The sequence below is a fragment of the Saccopteryx bilineata genome, chromosome 2, assembly GCF_036850765.1.
Source record: "Saccopteryx bilineata isolate mSacBil1 chromosome 2, mSacBil1_pri_phased_curated, whole genome shotgun sequence".
NCBI classification, from domain to species: domain Eukaryota; kingdom Metazoa; phylum Chordata; class Mammalia; order Chiroptera; family Emballonuridae; genus Saccopteryx; species Saccopteryx bilineata.
The window spans coordinates 358,332,290-358,351,071 of record NC_089491.1 but is presented as its reverse complement, the minus strand read 5'-3'; the positions used below and the strand labels follow the sequence as shown (position 1 = coordinate 358,351,071).

Here is an 18,782-nt window from a genome sequence, read left to right as displayed (position 1 = left end):
TAAAATCTATCATGTAGCCCTGGCCAGAACAGCTCGGGTGGTTAGAACTTCATTCCAAAGCACAGAGAATGTTGGTTCCATCCCTGTCAGGGTACATAAAGGAACAGACCAATGTTCTTCTTTCTCTCTCTCCCCCCCTCTTCCTCTCTCTTTAAAAAAAAAAAAATCAATAAAAAAATTTTTAATGGCTCCAGTTGCAATGGACCAATGCCCCAGATGGGCAGAGCATCGCCCCCTAGTGGGCTCTCCGGGTGGACCTTGGTTCTGACATGTGCAGGAGTATCTCTCTGCCTCCCCTCCTCTCACTAAAATTAAAAAAACAACAAATATTATGTATAGAAACAACTGAGTTAGTACAAGCCACAGTACACAAAGCACAGTACACCAAATAAGAGAATAACTACGTAAGAGAAGAGAGGGCTACACACAGGCAAGCAGGCCTCTGGTAGCACAACGCAGGCACACACTCTAGCCTAGAAGGTGAAGTCTAGGAAGACCCAGGCTTCCGCTGCCCTAGAATTCCCGGGAACTATAGTGAGCCTCCACAGAATGAGCCTGGGGGCATGGGTCAGGGCTGGTGGCATGATCCTTGCCTGTACATTTCCCTCAAAATCAGGTTCCTCTCCAAGGTTAGCAGAGAGGCCTATTATAGTGTCAGGGATATTCCCTGATACCCCACCATTGCCTCCTGTGCTCCACAGCCCCCATAAAAACCCTTTTCTGCTCATAAGGACAGAATGCAGTACTGAGAGCAAAATGAACTGTGAGATAAGAAAGACCTGAGTTGAGATCCAATGAATTTTAGAGGCCAAATTACATAAGCCCTCAGTCCTCTTATCTCTTCTGTAAAATCAGAATGGTCTATATCAGAGGTTTAGAGAATCTGTTTTCCAAGATAAAAGAAAACTATACTAACATTGTACAGTAGGAAGTACATAATAGGTATGCTCATAAGTCCGCGGTCCTCAAGAAAGCTGTATAATTCAACAGCTAATATGAACAGGTTTCAGTACTATTATAAATAAGAATAACTGATTGGCTAGCAGATAATACTCTATTTTAAAAGGCAAGTTTTTTAATTAAAAAAATTGTTTTGGCCCTGGCCTGTTGACTCGGTGGATAGAGCGTCAGCCCAGCATGTGGACATTCCGGGTTCAATCTCATCAGGGCACATATGAGAAGTAACCATCTGCTTCTCTTCCTCTCCTCCCCCTTCTTTCTCTCTTCCCCTCTGGCAGCCAGTGGCTTGACTGCTTGGAGCATTGGTACCGGGTGCTGAGGATAGCTTGGTTGATTCAAGTGTCAGCCTCAGGCAAGGGTTGCCAGGTGGATCCCAATTAGGATGCATGAGGGAGTTGGTCTATCTCTCCTCCTCTCACTTAAAAAAAAATTTTCCCGATTGACCGGGCGGTGGGGCAGTGGATAGAGCGTCGGACTGGGATGTGGAGGACCCAGGTTCACCCCAAGGTCGCCAACTTGAGCATGATGAGCTCATCTGGTTTGAGCAAAGTTCACCAGCTTGAGCCCAAGGTCGCTGGCTCAAGCAAGGGGTCACTTGGTCTGCTATAGCCCCCCGCCCCCCATCAAGGCACATATGAGAAATCAATCAATGAACAACTAAGGAACCGCAATGAAGAATTGATGTTTCTCATCTCTCTCCCTTCCTGTCTCTGTCTCTATCTGACCCTCTCTGTGACTCTCTCTGTCTCTCCCACAAGAAAAAGAAAATTTTTTCCCTATTGATTTGAGAGGTAGAGGAAGGGAGAGCGAAAAGGCAAGGGCGAGAGAGAGAAAAAGAGAGAGAAACAAAACATTAACAACTTGTTCCATCTAGTTGTTCCATTTTTAGTTGGGCACTCACTGATTGCTTCTCATAGGTGCCCTAACTGGGAAGCAAACCCGTGACCTCAGCATGTTGTGATGACAATTTACCCACTGAACCACCTGGAGAGGGCCCCAGTGAGGTTTTGTTTACATAAGTGGAGAAGGACCAAGGGAGTGGGTGGTGGGGGAAGAAAGGAGGAGCATGAGAAAGACCTGGGAAGAATGAGGAACAAACTTTCAAAACTTCACAAATAAGACCTTAGGCTATGGGCAAGATTAACCTTGGAGTCATTTTCTCATACAGCAGTAAATGCAGGAGCCTAATTTATTCCAAGACCTATAAAATGCTTTGTTTTTAGTAACACAGCTGCCTCATATAAACAAGCATCTCTCCCAGGGCACTTTTAAATCAAATTGTTACCACAGCTAAATAAATTACTATAATAATGAGTAATAATGTTCATTTTTGAGCCTCCTCTCTCTGCCTCTGAACCACCAGCTTCTGCAAACTCCTACCATACCACAGCAATGTTTAAGGAAGTCGTTCTGACCTTGGCTATGAAATCAAGAGAATTCCAGGAGAAAAGTCCTCTTTTCAGATACATATGAGATTTTTACAATGACAAATACCTGTGGTCTTATCATCCTAGTGTCCTAACATATGTCATAATCTCAGGAAGTATCGAGGTTATACTTTTGTAGAGCACTTTACAAAGCACATTGACAGACAATGCTTCGAGTCTGAAAATCCCATTCTCCTCCTTTCTACTGCCAAATGACATTGCTCCAAGATGGTCAGCTATGTTTCATTAGGACACGTGTTCTATTACAACTGGCAGACAGTTCATTTTCACTAAACTCTGGGATCCCCACAGTGTCATTCACTATTTGGATAGGCTGCAAATAGTAAATGACATGATTTTGATTCTCAGTTCACATCTCTTTAAAAAGTATCAGACAGGGTAGCTTTTCTGAAGGGATTTTGTTATTAATACGTTCTTAATTTTAGAGTACAAAAAAGACACATGCATAAAAACAATAAACCTAATTTTTAAAATACAAAATCAGACATTAATTTATGTCCCACAAAAACCTGTTAGTTCTAGTATCAATCTCATGTGTATAAATCACACACACACACAAATTAATAAAAAGATAAGCACCTGTGGTTGAATTAGATTACTTGGTTTTCATCCTTATATCATTCTGCATTTACCAAATACCACAATGCACTGAACATGTATTTTATAAACAGGAAAAAATTTGTTTTAACAGTCAATTTTTAGCATACACTATTGGTTTCTTTTTAAAAACAATTTTTTTTTTTTGTGGAATAACAAAAGGTTTTATTGAGTACCTCTTTTTTTAAAATTTATTATTATTATTATTATTATTTTGACAGGGACTGAGAGAATCAGCAAGGGGGACAGATAGGGACAGACAGACAGGAAGGGAGAGAGATGAAAAGCATCAATTCTTTGCTGTGGCATCTTAGTTGTTCATTGATTGCTTTCTCATATGTACCTTGATGGGGGGGGGGGGGGGCTACAGCAGACTGAGTGACCCTTTGCTTAAGCCAGAGACCTTGGGCTCAAGCAAGCAACCTTTGGGATCAAGCCAGCGACCATGGGGTCATGTCTATTATCCCACACTCAAGCCAGCGACTGCACTCAACTGAATGAGCCTATACTCAAGCTGGTGACCTCGGGGTTTTGAACCTGGGTCCTACACATCCCAGTCTGACGCTCTATCCACTGCGCCACCGCCTGGTCAGGCTGGTTCCTTTTTTTAAAAAAAGTGTATTTTCCTGGTAATACTTACCAAAAAAACCCCACAAAACTTCCTTTCCATCAAATTGGTGACAGCATTCCCAAACTACCAAGATCCTTACCCTTACAAAAATGAGCAACATCTACTTCATATTTAACTGCACACATTTCTGTCAGAGCCCTTGCACTGTCTCAAATATATAATTTCTCCTGCAGACAATTTAGAGCACTCTGTGACCTTTAAAAAAGCCAACATTTAATCCACTCCTGGGTCTCCACCACTCCAGCTCTTAACAAAGCCCTGACATGCCTAACCAGGCAGTGGCACAGTAGAGCATCAGACTGGAACACAGAGGACCCATGTTCAAAACTCTGAGGTCACCAGCTTGAGTGCAGGCTCACCCAGCTTAAGCCCAAGGTTGCTGGCCTGAGCAAGGGGTCACTCACTCTGCTGTAGCCCCCGGGTTAAGGCACATATAAGAAGCAATCAATGAACAACTAAGGTACTGCAATGAAGAATTGATGTTTCTCATCTCTCCCTTCCTGTCTGTCTGTCTCTATCTGTCCCTCACTCTGCTTCTCTCTTTCATGACAGACGACTTAATGCCCCACATCCAACAATACAACATTGAGCCTGATAATGTTGATAGTTATAAAGCCTAATCAGTCAATAAACAAACATTTTAATTAAAGAATCCATTACACAGATTACAATTATCTAAACTACTCCAACCCATGGCACTTTTATCAAAGCAATTTAATTTATAAGCAAGTTTGACAAGGTCAATGGGAGAAAGCTCAGGAAATCTGGAAAAAAAAGATATAAATCAGATTTAATCTAATTAAAATCACTCTCATTTCACTCTCAGATGGTGTAAAAACTCACATAAACAAGCAAACGAAACAATTAAGTGTAAGGCCCTGACAGTCAAGTCAGTTTTATTAGCCTGATGCTGTTTGTGCTTACAAATCTTAGACTTGTTTCGGCTTTTTCTTAGTTATTGAATTTAGGAATTCAAATCCAACCAAGCCCACATCAATCTTAGACAGGAGTAACCTGTGTACTGACTCATGTGGGGCATAATGGACCATCCCATGGGAAACGGCCCGGTGAAAACAGAGCAAGCAGTACGACCTCTCTTGGCTCTGTAAGTGTAACACAACAACAGGCAGACTGCCTCTTGATGGCTGAAACTATCCCTTCACCCACTCAGGAGAAAGTCATTTCTTCACATACCAAGGGGAATACAAAAGATCACAAAATGATGTAAAAAGATACTTTCATCAACCAAGGTGACTACCAAGGGCCATACCTCCAACAGAAACTAAAGGGCATTTTGCCTGATATTTGATGAATGTTTTGTTTTCTGTGGTTTCAAAAGGCCAACTTGGGAGAACAATAACTTAAAAAATGCAATACAAAAAACATAGCAGGCTGTCTCTTTGGGAACCTCAAAAGCAGAAATGAAGTAAGATCTCAGAAACTTACTGAGCCATACTCTCAGGTATTAATATGTTTCCAGCAAAGAGAGTATGACCAAGGACTTCATTCAAGTAGATGGATCAGGAAGCAGAATTAAATGTCAAAGGAAAAGGGATAGGAAGGAAAGTTGAGGGTTAGGACATTGGATTATATTCACATTCAAGATTATCAAGTCACACCATTATGTAATCTCAGGTAATAAACCAGTGGAAAAAAAATACTGAAAAGCTTTAGCAAAGTTTAGCTTACATGGTAACACAAAACAAGGGAGATAAAATTCTCTCCCCCCTATAGCCTTTAAAAGAACGCCTTGCAAAAGTTATTTACATTAGTAGGAGAAGCTGTTTTCCCAGAGCTTGGCATAATTAAAGCTCAGCCACCACCATCTGAGGTGCTTGACTATATCTGCTGTGACTTGCCTCTCCCTAAGGAGCTGTAGCTGAAAGCGATTAGCTAGTTTCATCAACTCAGTGAGGAACACATCATCTTCTCTGAACTCCAGCTCATCTGTATAGATCCAGCGAAGCATTGTCATCGTCACCTCAGGGTTAGCATCTGGTCAAAGAAAAAAAGTGGAGAAACTAAAAACACAGCATTTATGACACCTAAGCCTTCTTGAGGACCCCTAAAATTTGAGGCTAATAATACAGTATATTCTGGTACATCCAACTCAAAAGAAATATCACACAGCGATTACAAATGGTGATTAAGCATTCTGGGCAGCATCAGACTCTAGAAAAGTGTTAAAAGTTTTAAAAGAGGTGGTAGATGAGGGAAATGAACCTATTAAAGATGTTAAGTAAAAAAAAAAAAACTGGGGGAAAATATTTTTAACACATGACAGTTTACATTCTAATAAAAAGACCCTCGCCTGACTGGGCAGTGGCGCAGTGGATGGAACGTCGGACTAGGATGCGGAGGACCCCGGTTCGAGGCCCCGATGTTGCCAGTTTGAGTGTGGGCTCATCTGGTTTGAGCAGGGGGTCACTCGGTCTGTTGTGGCCCCCTGGTCAGGGCACATGTGAGAGGGCAATCGCTGAGAAACTAAAGTGCCGCAGCAAGGAGTTGATGCTTCTCATCTCTCTCCCTTCCACTCTGTTACTCTCTCTGTCTCTGTCATAAAATTAATTAATTAATTAAAAGAAAAATAATCTCCCTCTTTAAAAAAAAAAAAAAAAAAAAAAAAGACCTTACCAAAAAATAAGAAGATAGACATCCAAGGAAAAAAGAGGTAATAGATATAATAGCTAATTCACAGAGACAAATAAAAATGACCAATAAATCTGAATAACTAAATAAAATTTAAACTAGAATACATTTTGTTTCTCAGACTAGCAAAGATTCTTAAAAGTTCATAACCTTCTACAAAGCAATTATATATGTAGAACCTAAGAAAATAACTGAGAAAATATAAAAAACATATGTACTAAGATAGTCAACACAGTATTGTTTTGTTTTTATTTATTTTTAGCACGTGTGCACACATATATGTGTGCATGCACGGAGAAAGAGAGAGATAAAAAAAGAGAGAGATGAGAAGCATCAATTCCTCATGTGGCACCTTAGCCGTTCATTGATAGCTTTCTCATATGTGCCTTGACTGGGGGGCTCCAGGCAAGCCAATGACCCCTTGCTCAGGCCAGCAACTGTTGGGCTCAAGCTAGTGACCATGGGGGTCATGTCTATGATCCCATGCTCAAGCTAGCAACTCTGCACTCAAGCTGAATAAACCCACACTCAAGCCAGTGACCTCAGGGTTTTGAACCTGGGTTCTCAGTTTCCCAGGCCAATGTTCTATCCACTGCACCCCTGCCTGGTCAGGCTTTTATTTTATTTTATTAATGTTCACTTTATTGATTTTTAGAGAGAAGAAGAAAGAGAGCAGAAGAGAGACAAAAACACCTGTTCCTATATGTGCCCTGACAGGAATCAAACCACAACCTCTGCACTTTGATATGATGCTCTAGTCTAACCAACTGAAATCCAGCCAGGGCCTATTATATTTTAAATACTTGGTATAAAATGCCTGTTGTATTGCCTGACCTGTGGTGGTGCAATGAATAAAGCATTGACCTGGAATGCTGAGGTTGCTGGTTTGAAACGCTGAGCTTTCCCAGTCTAGACACATACGAGAAACAACTACTATAGTACTAGTTGATGCTTCCTGCTCCCCTCCTCCCCATTCTCTCTCTCTCTTCTCTCTATAAAAATCAATCAATAAAATATATATATATATATATATATATATATGTATATATATATATATATTTTTTTTTTGTATTTTTCTGAAGCTGGAAACGGGGAGAGACAGTCAGACAGACTCCCGCATGCGCCTGACCGGGATCCACCCGGCACGCCCACCAGGGGCGAGGCTCTGCCCACCAGGGGGCGATGCCCTGCCCTCCAGGGCGTCGCTCTGCCGCGACCAGAGCCACTCTAGCGCCTGGGGTAGAGGACAAGGAGCCATCCCCAGCGCCCGGGTCATCTTTGCTCCAATGGAACCTTGGCTGCAGGAGGGGAAGAGAGAGACAGAGAGGAAGGAGGGGGGCGGGGGGTGGAGAAGCAAATGGGCGCTTCTCCTATGTGCCCTGGCTGGGAATCGAACCTGGGTCCCCCGCACGCCAGGCCAACGCTCTACCGCTGAGCCAACCGGCCAGGGCCAAAATATATATTTTTTTAATTGCCTGTTGTATCTTCCACATGTGCTAAAATTCTTTAATAATTAACAGAATTAAAGTTGTGCTAGTTATGAATTTTAAGAACTATCAATTACATAACATCAAAAGAAAATGTGCAGCCCTAGCTGGTGGCTCAGTGGATAGAGTGTCAGCCAGGTATATGGACGTCCTGGGTTCAATTCCCAATCAGGGCACACAGGAAAAGCAACCATCTGCTTCTCCCCCACTCCCTCTCCTCTCCCTCTTCCCCTCCCACAGCTAGTGGCTCAAGTGGTTCAAGAGTGGCTCCAGGTGCTGAGCATAGCTCGGTACTTGAGCATCAGCCCTAAGAGGGGTTGTTAGGAGGATCCCAGTTGGGGCGTATGTGGGAGTCTATCTCTGCCTCCCCTCTTCTCACTGAATAAAAAAAACAGAAACAAAAAAAACAAACAACAACAAAAACCTCATGTAATTTTATTTGTTACAGGGACTGTCAATATTTCATTTTTCCCACTCTTAGTCATTTTGGTTGCATTCAGTATTTCACAATCACACATAAAACTATGCTGTCTGAATTATTTATGACAGAATCCATCTGACAAAAAAAAAACTATAGCTCTGCTGTCTAACTGCTTTCTAAAACTGTCATACCCCTTTACACTATGACTGGCAATGTGTAAAAGTACAAATTTCATAAGCCCAACTACCGGGATCATTAATTTTTGATAATGTAGGTATCAAAAGATGCTAACTTATTCTAAACTTTTTTCTTTAACAAAGATGAATATTTTCTTAACTTTTTATATCTCTTCTAATCTTTGTAAACACTCTGTCCATGTAATCAAGAGCCTACCATGCATATCCATCTTAAGCGAGACAGAGAGAGAGACAAGAAGCATCAACTTGTAGTTGTGTCACTTGAGCTGTTCACTGATTGCTTCTCATATGTGCCTTAACGGGCGGGGAAGGGCTCCAGCCAAGGCAGCGACTTTGGGTTTCAAGCAAGCAACCTTTGGGCTCAAGCCAGAACCATGGGATGAGACTGATCCCACACTCAAGCTGGTGACTCCAGGCTCAAGCTGGTGAGCCCACACTCAGGCCAGGAAGCTTGGGGTTTTGAACCTGGGACCTCAGCATCCCAGGTCAACACTCTATCTGCTGTGCCACCACCAGTCAGGCATCTATCATGCATTTTGTGAAGAATACCTCATAATCTAATGATTTTTAATGTTATCCATAGTTACATATGGGGTCAAAGATATATGGCTTCAAATGCCTTTTTTAATTAGTGAGAGAGTGAGAGATAGACCACGAGAGAGATGAGAGGCATCAACTCTTAGTTGCAGCACATTAGTTGTTCATTAATTGCTTTCTCACATGTGCCTTGATGGGCGTGGGTGGGTAGGGGGGCTTCAGCTGAGCCAGTGACCCCTTGCTCAAGCCAACGACCTTTGGGCTCAAGCTGGTGAGCCCACACTCAAACTGGATGAACCTGTGCTCAAGCTGACGACCTCGGGCTTTGGAACCTGGATCCTCAGCATCCCAGGCTGATGCTCTATCCACTGTGCCACTGCCTGGTCAGGCTGGCTTCAGATGACTTTTTTTTTTAGTGAGGGGAGCGGAACCAGAGAGATAGACTCCCACATGCACCCCAACTGAAATCCATCAGGCAAGCCCACTAAGGGGCAATGCTCTGCCTATTGGGCTGATGCTCCATTGCTCAGCAAATGAGCCATTTTTATTTATTTTTAGCACCTGAAGTGGAAGCCACAGAGCCATCCTCAGTGCCTGAGGCCCCTAGAACTAATTCTGCGGGAGAGGAAGACAGAGAAAGAGAGAGATAGGAGGGGGGAGGAAGGGGAGGAAGGTAAAAGCAGATGGTCGCTTCCCCTGTGTTTCCTGACCGAGAATCGAACCTGGGACATCCACATGCCAGGCTGAAGCTCCACCATTGAGCCAACTGGCCAGGGCTTCAAAAAACTTTTAAAATTGAAAAGTCCTGGCCAGGTGGCTTACTGGATAGAGCATCAGCCCAGTGTGCAGACGTCCAGGTTCAATCCCTGGTCAGGGCACAAATGAGAAGCGACCGTCTACTTCTCTTCCTCTCCCTCTCCTCCTCCTCATTCTCTTCCCCTCTAGCAGCCAGTGGCTTGATTGGTTTGAGCATTGGTCCCAGGTGCTAAGGATAGCTTGGTTGATTTGAGTGTCAGCCCCAGACAGGGGCTGCAAGGTGGATCCCAGTCAGGCTGCATGTGGGAGTCTGTTTCACTATCTCACCTCCTCTCACTATAGATAGATAGATAGATAGATAGATAGATAGATAGATAGATAGATAGATAGATAGATTAGATAGATAGATAGATAGATAGATAGATAGATAGATAGATAGATAGATGAATGAATAAAATAAAATCGAAAAGCTCTGCTCAGCCTGGCCTGTGGTGGCACAGTGGATAAACCGTTGACCTGGAATGCTGAGGTTGCCAGTTTGAAAGCTTGGGTTTGCCCCATCAAGGCACATCCACATGCTTCTCACTCCCTGTTTCTATAACCCCAGCCTCTCCAGAAATCATTCAATCAATAAAATCTTGAAAAGAAAAAAGAAAAGCTCTGCTCAGAGAGTTCAATCACATACACTGGTGTCGTTCTGGTAAAGATTGTTTGCTAAGATGTTTTCGTTATAGAAATGAATGCAGATGCACATTTATATGCATGTTTGTACATGTGTATGCTGATAATTCTGAATTAGGGACCTCAGGTTAAACCCTAGAGATGATCATATAGCAACCTCTAGTGCAGGGGTCCCCAAACTTTTTACACAGGGGGCCAGTTCACTGTCCCTCAGACTGTTGGAGGGCCAGACTATAAAAAAAAACTATGAAAAAATCCCTATGCACACTGCACATATCTTATTTTAAAGTAAAAAAACAAAACGGGAACAAATACAATATTTAAAATAAAGAACAAGTAAATTTAAATCAACAGACTGACCAGTATTTCAATGGGAACTATGGGCCTGCTTTTGGCTAATGAGATGGTGGTACCCCTTCCAGAAGTGCGGCGGGGCTGGATAAATGGCCTCAGGGGGTCACATGTGGCCCGCGGGCCGTAGTTTGGGGACCCCTGCTCTAGTGAGTTCACTCCCAGTGGAGAAGCATTACACATCTACCCTAAATCCTTGTTATAAATACCTACTTAACGTTTGCAACACTGCTCAGGTATTAGTCACCTCTGACACCTTACTTATCCACCCAAGTAAGTGTCCTCTGCACCTTAGATACAAAGCAATTATATTACCAAATACATAGCCCTAGTCTGAAATGATTCTTTTTAAGTGAGAGGAGGGGGGATAGACAGACTCCCGCATGCACCTGGACCAAGATCCGCCTGGCAAACCCATCTGGGGCCAATGCTTGAATCAACCGAGCTATCCTCAGTGCTTCAGGCCAAAGCTCAAACAAATCCACTGGCTGTGAGAGGGGAAGTCAGAGAGAAGGGGGAGAGAGAAAGAAGAGAAATAGACGGTCGCTTCTCATGTGTACCCTGACTGGGGATCTAATCCAGGACATCTGCATACAGGGCCCACACTCTATCCACTGAGCCATCCGGCTAAGGACGAAAGAAAATTTTTTTCTACACATGCTCCCATACTTATGGCATACTATTATATAAAAAGAGTTTCTGGACAGAAATTTATATTTTATACAGGGGGTCCTTGGGTTATGACACAGTTCCGTTCTTACGACAGTGCCATAGCTGGAATTTTGGTGTAAGTCGAAACACACCCGCACCTAACAGAAAAGGAACACTTGCGCTTTTAACAGTCCAAAATGGCATATGTAAGCATACTGGGGGATGCCAACTCCCTCAGTCACAGGCCGCGTTACTGCGTATTCTTCAGCCAAACGAGTTCGACTGCATAGTCTGTAAGTACAACATTAATGGCATAAGCTGAAACATGTCCTGATATTTTTTATTTCTTTATTTATTTTAGAGAAGAGGAGAGAGAGAGTGAGAATGGGACAGGAGCAGGAAGCACCAACTCCTGTATGTGCCTTGACTGGGCAAGCCCAGGGTTTCGAACGTGCAACCTCAGCATTCTAGGTTGATGCTTTATTCACTGTGCCACCACAGGTCAAGCTACATACACATCTCAATTTTTTAAAGTTTTTATAGGAGTGAGCGTTGTAAACTCAAAACATAGTATGTCGAGACTGTCATAACCTGAGGATCCCCTGTAAATTATAAAAATATTGTAATATTAAAATATTTATTATTAGCCAGGTAGTAAACAGAGGTATTTACAAAGTATAACCTATTGATGCACTCATTATTTAATTGTTCATGGTCACCACTGACTGATACAAAAAGTATTTTACTTTCACACCTTAACCTTCTGCCAAGACTTCTTGTGCTGGCAGTTTTGAGTCCCCAGTCAGTCAAGAGGCTCACCTGACAGGTCCAGCTCTGTGGTGGAAGACAAATTGGTCAGACTCCAGCTGTCACTGCGGGCTGCCAGGACAAACTTGTGAGCATTGATGTGCCTGTCCCCAACCTTTATCTTCAGATCACTGATGAAGAAACATATTCACAAATATAAAAAGAAAAATGTCATAACCATGCATAGTTGGAATTCAAAGCTGATAAAGAATAAGCATTAACTGATCAATATGTATCTGCAAAGAGAAAAAAAATCACAGCAAATTTATTTCTCTATGCTAGCACTGAGTTCTGATGTGTCCTAGTTATAATATATTGCTAGACATATTTTATATTTCTTTTAACTTTTTTTATTTTTTTATTTTTTTAAGACTATTCATTTTATACAGGAGAGAGAAAGAGAGAGAAGGGGTGAGGAGCAGGAAGCATCAACTCCCATATGTGCCTTGACCAGGCAAGCCCAGGGTTTCTTTTTTATTGTTTGGTTTTTTTGTATTTTTTCCGAAGTTGGAAACAGGGAAGCAGTCAGACAGACTCCCGCATGCACCCGACCGGGATCCACTCAACATGCCCACCATAGGGCATCATTCCACTCATCTGGGGCATTGCTCTGTTGCAACCAGAGCCATTCTCGTGCCTGAGGCAGAGGCCAAGGAGCCATCCTCAGCGCCCGGGCAAACTTTGCTCCAATGGAGCCTTGGCTGCGGGAGGGGAAGAAAGAGACAGAGAGGAAGGAGAGGGGGAGGGGTAGAGAAGCAGATGGGCGCTTCTCCTGTGTGCCCTGGCTGGGAATCAAACCCAGGACTCCTGCACGCCAGGCCGACGCTCTACCACTGAGCCAACCGGCCAGGGCCAAGCCCAGGGTTTCAAATCAGTGACCTCAGTGTTGCAGGTCAATGCTTTATCCATTGCGCCACCACAGGTCAGGCATGTTTTCTATTTCTAACTTCTAGCTTTAGTTCACACAGGATGCTCTGCTTTCAAAGACATCTTCTAATGAGATTCTTATAGTGGTGAACCCACAAGTTAAATAGAATGACTAACATTCATATAAAAAGTGGAAAAGGTTTTATGCAGACTAAATCAAGATAAATCATTGGGGGAGAAAGATAGGAATCTTAAAGACTGTGATGACAGCTCTGAGAGGATGGTGCTGCTGTGCTCATACTATATTAATGCTCAAGCAAGGTAAGACACAAAAACTATGAACAAATTAGCTTTGATAAAACAAATACACGAAACCCAACAGCTAGACTCCTATTTTTACAAGAAACAGTCAGAACTATTATTACCCATCTTTTTCTCAATTATTTATAAAGAAATGAGGTGAGAGAAATCTTTTTTTTGAATATGTTTCCATGTAGTTATTTATGTTTAACTCCAAAATGTCAAATGTTAAGGGAAGAAAGCATCTAGGCAGATAACAAAAAACCTAAGAATCACCTACTGAGCTGACAAATATGTGCCATATGGCTATGCTGGCAACAATCCAAAGTCATTAATTATCAATCTGCTTATATTTATGTTTTTCTTAATTTTCATACTCCCCTTTAAAATAATTGTTAGGTTGGAAAGCCTTTAGAAACCAAATATACAAAAACTATTACATGTAAAAAAAAGAAAAAGAAACTATTAATTAACTCATCCACTTAAAAGGAGACCCAACCAAAATACTGTTCCTATATGCTTGATGCAGACACATTTTACCCTACAAAAGCACTGTGTAGAACATACTTTGTAAAAGTATCAACAGTTCTAGTTCTATTAAAGACCAACAACTAATTATGTTAGATCAGAAGAGTAATAGATTACTTATTAGTTGAAGTAATTACAAATAACACAGAACATTATTAATTGATAAAAAAGAAATGGAATTAATATTCTATTTGAAACAGCATAAAATTCTATCTCAAATCATATCCTATAATAAAGTTTTAAAATTTTAATGAAAACAGAAACCTGGCTATTTACAAAGTACAAATAATTTTTTTAAAATATTTTGTTTATTCATTTTAGAGAGAAGAGAGAGACAGAGAGAGAGAGAGAGAGAGAGAGAGAGAGAGAAGGGGGAGGAGCAAGAAGCATCAACTCCCATATGTGCCTTGACCAGGCAAGCCCAGGCTTTCAAACCAGCAACCTCAGCATTCCCGGTTGACACTTTATCCATTGCGCCACCACAGGTCAGGCCTACAAAGCACAAATAATTTTTAAACTCTGAATTTATTTTTATTTTTTATTTTTTTTTAGAAAGGAGAGAGAGAGAGAAGGGGGGGAGGAGCAGGAAGCATCAACTCCCATATGTGCCTTGACCAGGCAAGCCCAGGGTTTTGAACCGGCGACCTCAGCATTTCCAGGTCGACGCTTTATCCACTGTGCCACCACAGGTCAGGCTGAATTTATTTATCAAGTATTGAATTCTAATAAATGAATATTTATTGTATACTATATATTTCAGCCACAAGTCTGAATTTAAGCCACAAAATTATAAATATAAATGTTTCTATAAAATTCCTACCACTGCTCATAAATAATAGGTCAAAATTTTTTCTCTTTTATAGATTGTCATAACAAAAGGAAATAAATATTTCATGAATAATTTCTAAAATAATTTTTTTTGGTATTTTTCTGAAGTGAGAAGTGGGGAGGCAGGGAGACAGACTTCTGCATGCGCCCAACCAGGATCCACCCAGCAAGCCCACTAGGGGGCGATGCTCTGTCCATCCGGGGCATTGCTCCGTTACAACCAGAGCCATTCTAGCGCCTGAGGCAGAGACCATGGAGCCATCCCCAGTGCCCGTGCCAACTTTGCCCCAATGGAGCCTTGGCTGCAGGAGGGGAAGAGAGAGATGGAGACAAATGAGAGGGATAGGAGGGAGAAACAGATGGACGCTTCTCCTGTGTGCCCTGGCCGGGAACTGAACCTAGGACATCCACATGCTGGGTTGATGCCAACCAGTCAGGGCCTTCTAACAATAATTTTTTTAAGTACTATTCAAAAATGGAAAATTAAACAAGTAAAGTCTCTGTGGGTTTTATGTAGAAACAATGAGGAGGCTAGTAATTTTTAAAATTTCATTCTAATTATGAAAGCGTATTTTTCCTTTTAAAATACAGGTACTAGCCTAAACTGGTGGTGGCGCAGTGGAATGCTGAGGTCCCAGGTTCGAAATCCTGAGGTTGCCGGCTTGAGTGCAGGCTGATCTGGCTTGGGCAACAGCTCACTAGCTTGATGTGGGATCATCAACATGATCACAAGGTCACGGGCTTGAGCCCAACGTCACACTGGCTTGAGCAAGGGGTCACTGGCTCAGCTTGAGCCGCTGGTCAAGGTATATACAAGAAGCAATAATGAGCCTGACCTGTTGGTGGCACAGTGGATAAAGCATCGACCTGGAACACTGAGATTGCCAGTTCGAAACCCTGCCCTTCTCTGGTCAAGGCACATGGGAGTTGATGCTTCCTGCTCTTCCCCCTTTCTTTCTCTTTCTCTCTCTCTCTCTCTCTCTCTCTCTCCCCTCTCTTCTCCTCTCTAAAATGAATAAACAAATAAATTTTTTAAAAAAGTTTAAAAAAAAAGCAATCAATGAGCAACTAAAGTGATACAACTATGAGTTGATGCTTCTCATCTCCCTCTCTTTCAAAACAAAAAACAAAAAAACAAACGGATACTAGGATGTTGTTACTGGAGAGGAAGAATAAATAAGGACTAGAGTTTCTTAACAAACATTTTAATAGGAAAAATTCTAAGCTTGGTTGTAAAAGGATAAATATAGTAAGTAACTACACATCACCATCATTTTTAACTATCTTATGGAACAAAAAGCCTTCTCTTGAACTTAAGAAAAATGAATGTACAAATTTCTTTACACATTTCTAAATTAAAAATTATTAATATCAACACACATAATACTATTTAAATTCTTCAACAAAATGCATGTTTTTGGGAAAAAGTATTTTTTTCTTTATTGGTAAAAGAGCACCTGCTTCAGAAACTGATTTTCCAATTTCAGTTACTCCATCGTCACTCCTTTCTGAAAGGTCCGGTCCCCACCTCATATTCAACTGTAAATAACACAGGTGTTCAACCTTCTTTAGATAAAGGACAGGTGAAGAGAGACCTACTGGAACCATGAGATCATACTAGGTAAAAAGAAGCCAGAAAGAGAAACTGTCGTCTCATTCCCATGATCTCCTATAAGGACTACAGTACAATAAATGCGATTGATCAATATGTAATCGAAGAAGTAATAGGAATTCTAATGGAGAAAAGCCTTGAAGAGTGGGAGAAACATGTCTGTAATAGAAGTATGTCAGGTTACCTTGTCAGGGTGAGTAAAAATAAAGATTTTACTTGTCCAGAGGAAAAAGCAGGAAAACATCATTTCTGGTTTGGACTGTTTACATTGCTGCTGCTTTCCAGCTCTCTTCTTTTTATAATTTCACCTATATAATGTTACCAGGTTAATCTTCCTAAAACACCACTTTGATTATGATAGTCCTACAACTCAAATATACCATTCCATACTTCTAGAAGATCAAACCCAAATTCCTCATCTTGGCATTCCAATGTAATCACCCTACCTTTTCCCTCTCCCAGTGCCCCCCCCAAGTGGACATGTACTCTAAAATGGCCCCCTTGCCATCCTCTAAATCCTCTGCATGTTCCCAGGTTTGAGCCTATTCTTAGTCACTCCCTCTACTAGTAACATCACTGTCATTTCTTTTTTTTTTTCTTTTTTTTTAATTTATTCATTTTAGAGAGGAGAGGGAGAGACAGAGAAAGAGAGAGAGAGGACAGAGAGAGAGAAGGGGGGGAGGAGCTAGAAGCATCAACTCCCATATGTGCCTTGACCAGGCAAGCCCAGGGTTTCGAACCCACGACCTCAGCATTTCCAGGTTGACGCTTTATCCACTGCGCCACCACAGGTCAGGCTCACTGTCATTTCTATTAAATCCTACCCAGCCTTTAACATTTACTTCCAAATTTACTTACTAACAACTGAGTATTTACTATCTATATACCAGATACTGTTCTAAGTGCTTAAAGCATATATTTATCAATTTAATTCTCACATCAACCTTAAGATGAGTATTATAGCTCCATTTTATAGATTAGGAACCTAAGGCATGTCATATAACTCTAGGTCACATAAAGAGTAAATGGCCAGCTGAGCTTCTAACACAGGCTGTGTGGTTCAAGAATCCACCTTCAACCATCATGATATACTGCCCACTAGCCTCCTTCTGTGACCATTCCAAAGGAGAGTGACCTATCCCCTTTGAATCCCTGGACATGTAAGCTAATTCCTGTTTGCATTAAACATATTATCACCATGACTCCCTGGCTCTGTGCCCAAGATAAGTAGGAAACAGACAAAATCTTGCCTCAAGGAACTTACATTCTAGAAACTACAGTCTGCTAAGATCCTCATCAGAAAGAAATAAACTTGGGAAGAAAGTCAACAAGAGAAGTTGCAATGTGGCCTGGGAATAAAGCTACAGGGCCGACTGCCCCAAGCTGGCTGTGTCCAGGAACTCACCTGTACTGCTCCTGCTCATAGAGGTCAGCCACGATCGTCAGCAGGCGGCTGATGAAGGACTCACTGCTGTTTTCCTTGTTTGCTTGTGCGGCCAAAAGAGTGCATCTCTTCTCTGTCTCTGCCAATTTTTTCTGCATCTTGACATACTCTTGTCGGAGAAGCATCAAGTGCTTCTCCAACTTGGCCACCTCCTCTGTAAGGGAAACAAAGAATCAAAATTGACCATGGCAGGTGTAAAGCAGACAGCATTCACTAATCCCTAATCCCAGATAGGATGGCTACCAAAATGACTAGTCACATGATGTTTCTACTTCTTAATGATACTCCTACAGGATCAAGAATGGTTCATTCAGGGTGCCACTGTCTAAGAGTTTCTCAGTTTCCCTCGAAGATCAATATTCAAAATATGACAATGAACAAACACAGATAAAATGCTATCACATACCTGCCTTGTAAATCCTTTACCCAGGAGTCTCAAGGAAAGATTATTAAAATCACGTAGGAGGCTTTTTGAAACCACTAGTAACAATAACTGATTTTCACATGTCACATGCTGTTCTAAAAGCTTTCTGTGAATTCTCCCGTGCAAGCTTCATGGCAACCCCATGAGGTAGGTCCTATTACTAACCAGACTTTACAGACGAGGACACTGGGGCACAGAGGGATTAAGTAAACTCACAAAGCTGCTGGGTGGGGGGGAGGGGGGAGCCTAGGCATTCTCACTCCAGGACCTGTGATTTATGAACCACTACCCCTCACTATCCAATACTTGCTCTCCTTCAGGAGAGGATCAGGGCAGTCAACAATGGTTCAGATGAAAGTAAGGTGTGCTGGGATAGATTTAAAAGGTTGGGAAACACTATATTTGATTCATAAAATTCAACAAATATTTCCCAAGTGTCTACAAGGTAGATGCCAGACACTATACAATGGTAAGCAAAATCAGACATATATTTCCTAAAAACTTAGTTACTGGGGAAAGTAAACTTTCACATAATAACAATTGTAAAAATCAAATGCAAAACTACAACTCTAATAAGTACGAGAAAGAAAGAACAACACTATAGAC

General features: G+C 41.7%; 1 protein-coding gene across 2 annotated transcripts in view; it reads right to left on the bottom strand.

Moving 5' to 3' along the window:
• Positions 1-18,782, bottom strand: part of ANKFY1 (ankyrin repeat and FYVE domain containing 1) — a 76,328-nt gene that overhangs the window by 36,514 nt on the left and 21,032 nt on the right. For both annotated transcript variants that reach the window (XM_066262976.1, XM_066262975.1), the window contains exons 2-4: positions 17,714-17,906; positions 12,186-12,304; positions 5,496-5,631 (exon numbers count right to left, since the gene is read on the bottom strand). In XM_066262976.1, coding sequence (XP_066119073.1) covers positions 5,496-5,631; positions 12,186-12,304; positions 17,714-17,906 — 448 coding nt within the window. The remainder of the gene's footprint in view (positions 1-5,495; positions 5,632-12,185; positions 12,305-17,713; positions 17,907-18,782) is intronic.